Source organism: Acanthisitta chloris, unplaced genomic scaffold, assembly GCF_000695815.1.
Source record: "Acanthisitta chloris isolate BGI_N310 unplaced genomic scaffold, ASM69581v1 scaffold22823, whole genome shotgun sequence".
Lineage (NCBI taxonomy): Eukaryota > Metazoa > Chordata > Aves > Passeriformes > Acanthisittidae > Acanthisitta > Acanthisitta chloris.
Window position 1 is genome coordinate 42,563 of NW_008665718.1, and position 1,040 is coordinate 43,602.

At 45.9% G+C, this 1,040-nt stretch overlaps 1 protein-coding gene across 1 annotated transcript in view; it reads right to left on the bottom strand.

The window, feature by feature from the left end:
- The window catches only part of LCP1 (lymphocyte cytosolic protein 1 (L-plastin)), a 20,349-nt gene that overhangs the window by 13,180 nt on the left and 6,129 nt on the right, over positions 1 to 1,040 (bottom strand). Inside the window, 1 exon segment of the mRNA XM_009071862.1 lies at positions 188 to 332. Coding sequence (XP_009070110.1) covers positions 188 to 332 — 145 coding nt within the window.

The window sequence follows — 1,040 nt, forward strand, 5'->3', positions numbered from 1 at the left end:
AAGAGTCTTGATGACTTGCCATAGAAGACCCAAAACCAGGTAAGGTTTCCCTTCTTTTAAGTCTTCAGCTCCAATGTTAACAACATGGCACCCAATGGCTGAAGCAGAGTTCAGGGCCAGGTTCAGATTTTCCTAGTAGAAAGAAGAGAACTTTTGAATGATGTAGTAACTTGAAAGCTGAGGATACAGGAAAGGAGCACAGCCAACTTGATGACTTGCCATAGAAGACCCAAAACCAGGTAAGGTTTCCCTTCTTTTAAGTCTTCAGCTCCAATGTTAACAACATGGCACCCAATGGCTGAAGCAGAGTTCAGGGCCAGGTTCAGATTTTCCTAGTAGAAAGAAGAGAACTTTTGAATGATGTAGTAACTTGAAAGCTGAGGATACAGGAAAGGAGCACAGCCAACACTAGTGAAATCTGCAGGCAGCTTCACTGTGAATGCATTTATGTACCTAGAACCATGTCTTTCCTGTGCTGAGCAACCCAGAGCTGGGATGCAGTGCTCCAGGTGAGGTCTCACCAGAGCAGAGGAGCAGAATTATCTCCCTTGACCTGCTGACCACACTGCTTTTGATGCAGCCTAGGATACCTGTCTGACCACAGTGAGCAGGGGAATACAGAATCTCCTGTGGATTACAGGTCCTGAGTCCCAATACAAAGACAAAAAGGACATCTTTTTGGCAAAGGTGAAAGACACCATGACACAAGGCATTGGAGCTCAGAGCATATGTCTGCATTCACAGTGATGTGCTGGCTCAATCGTGGTTACCAGACAGGCTCCCCCTATAGCTAATGCTCAAGCACATGCCCAAGTACAAACTTAGCTTCAGCATGGGGCAAGCTCTCCTCTGCTCAGTCTTGCACACATGGAGGAATGAGGGAGCTACAACCCAACTGACTGGCAGATATTCCAGGCTCAGCTCTCCCTAAGTACTATGCAAAGCCCTAACACCCAAGATACAAGTTGCTAGATGGCAACCTTTACAAAAAGAACACTGTCATAGTGTATGAATAAACCTGTTGAGTTTTTAACCTTGCG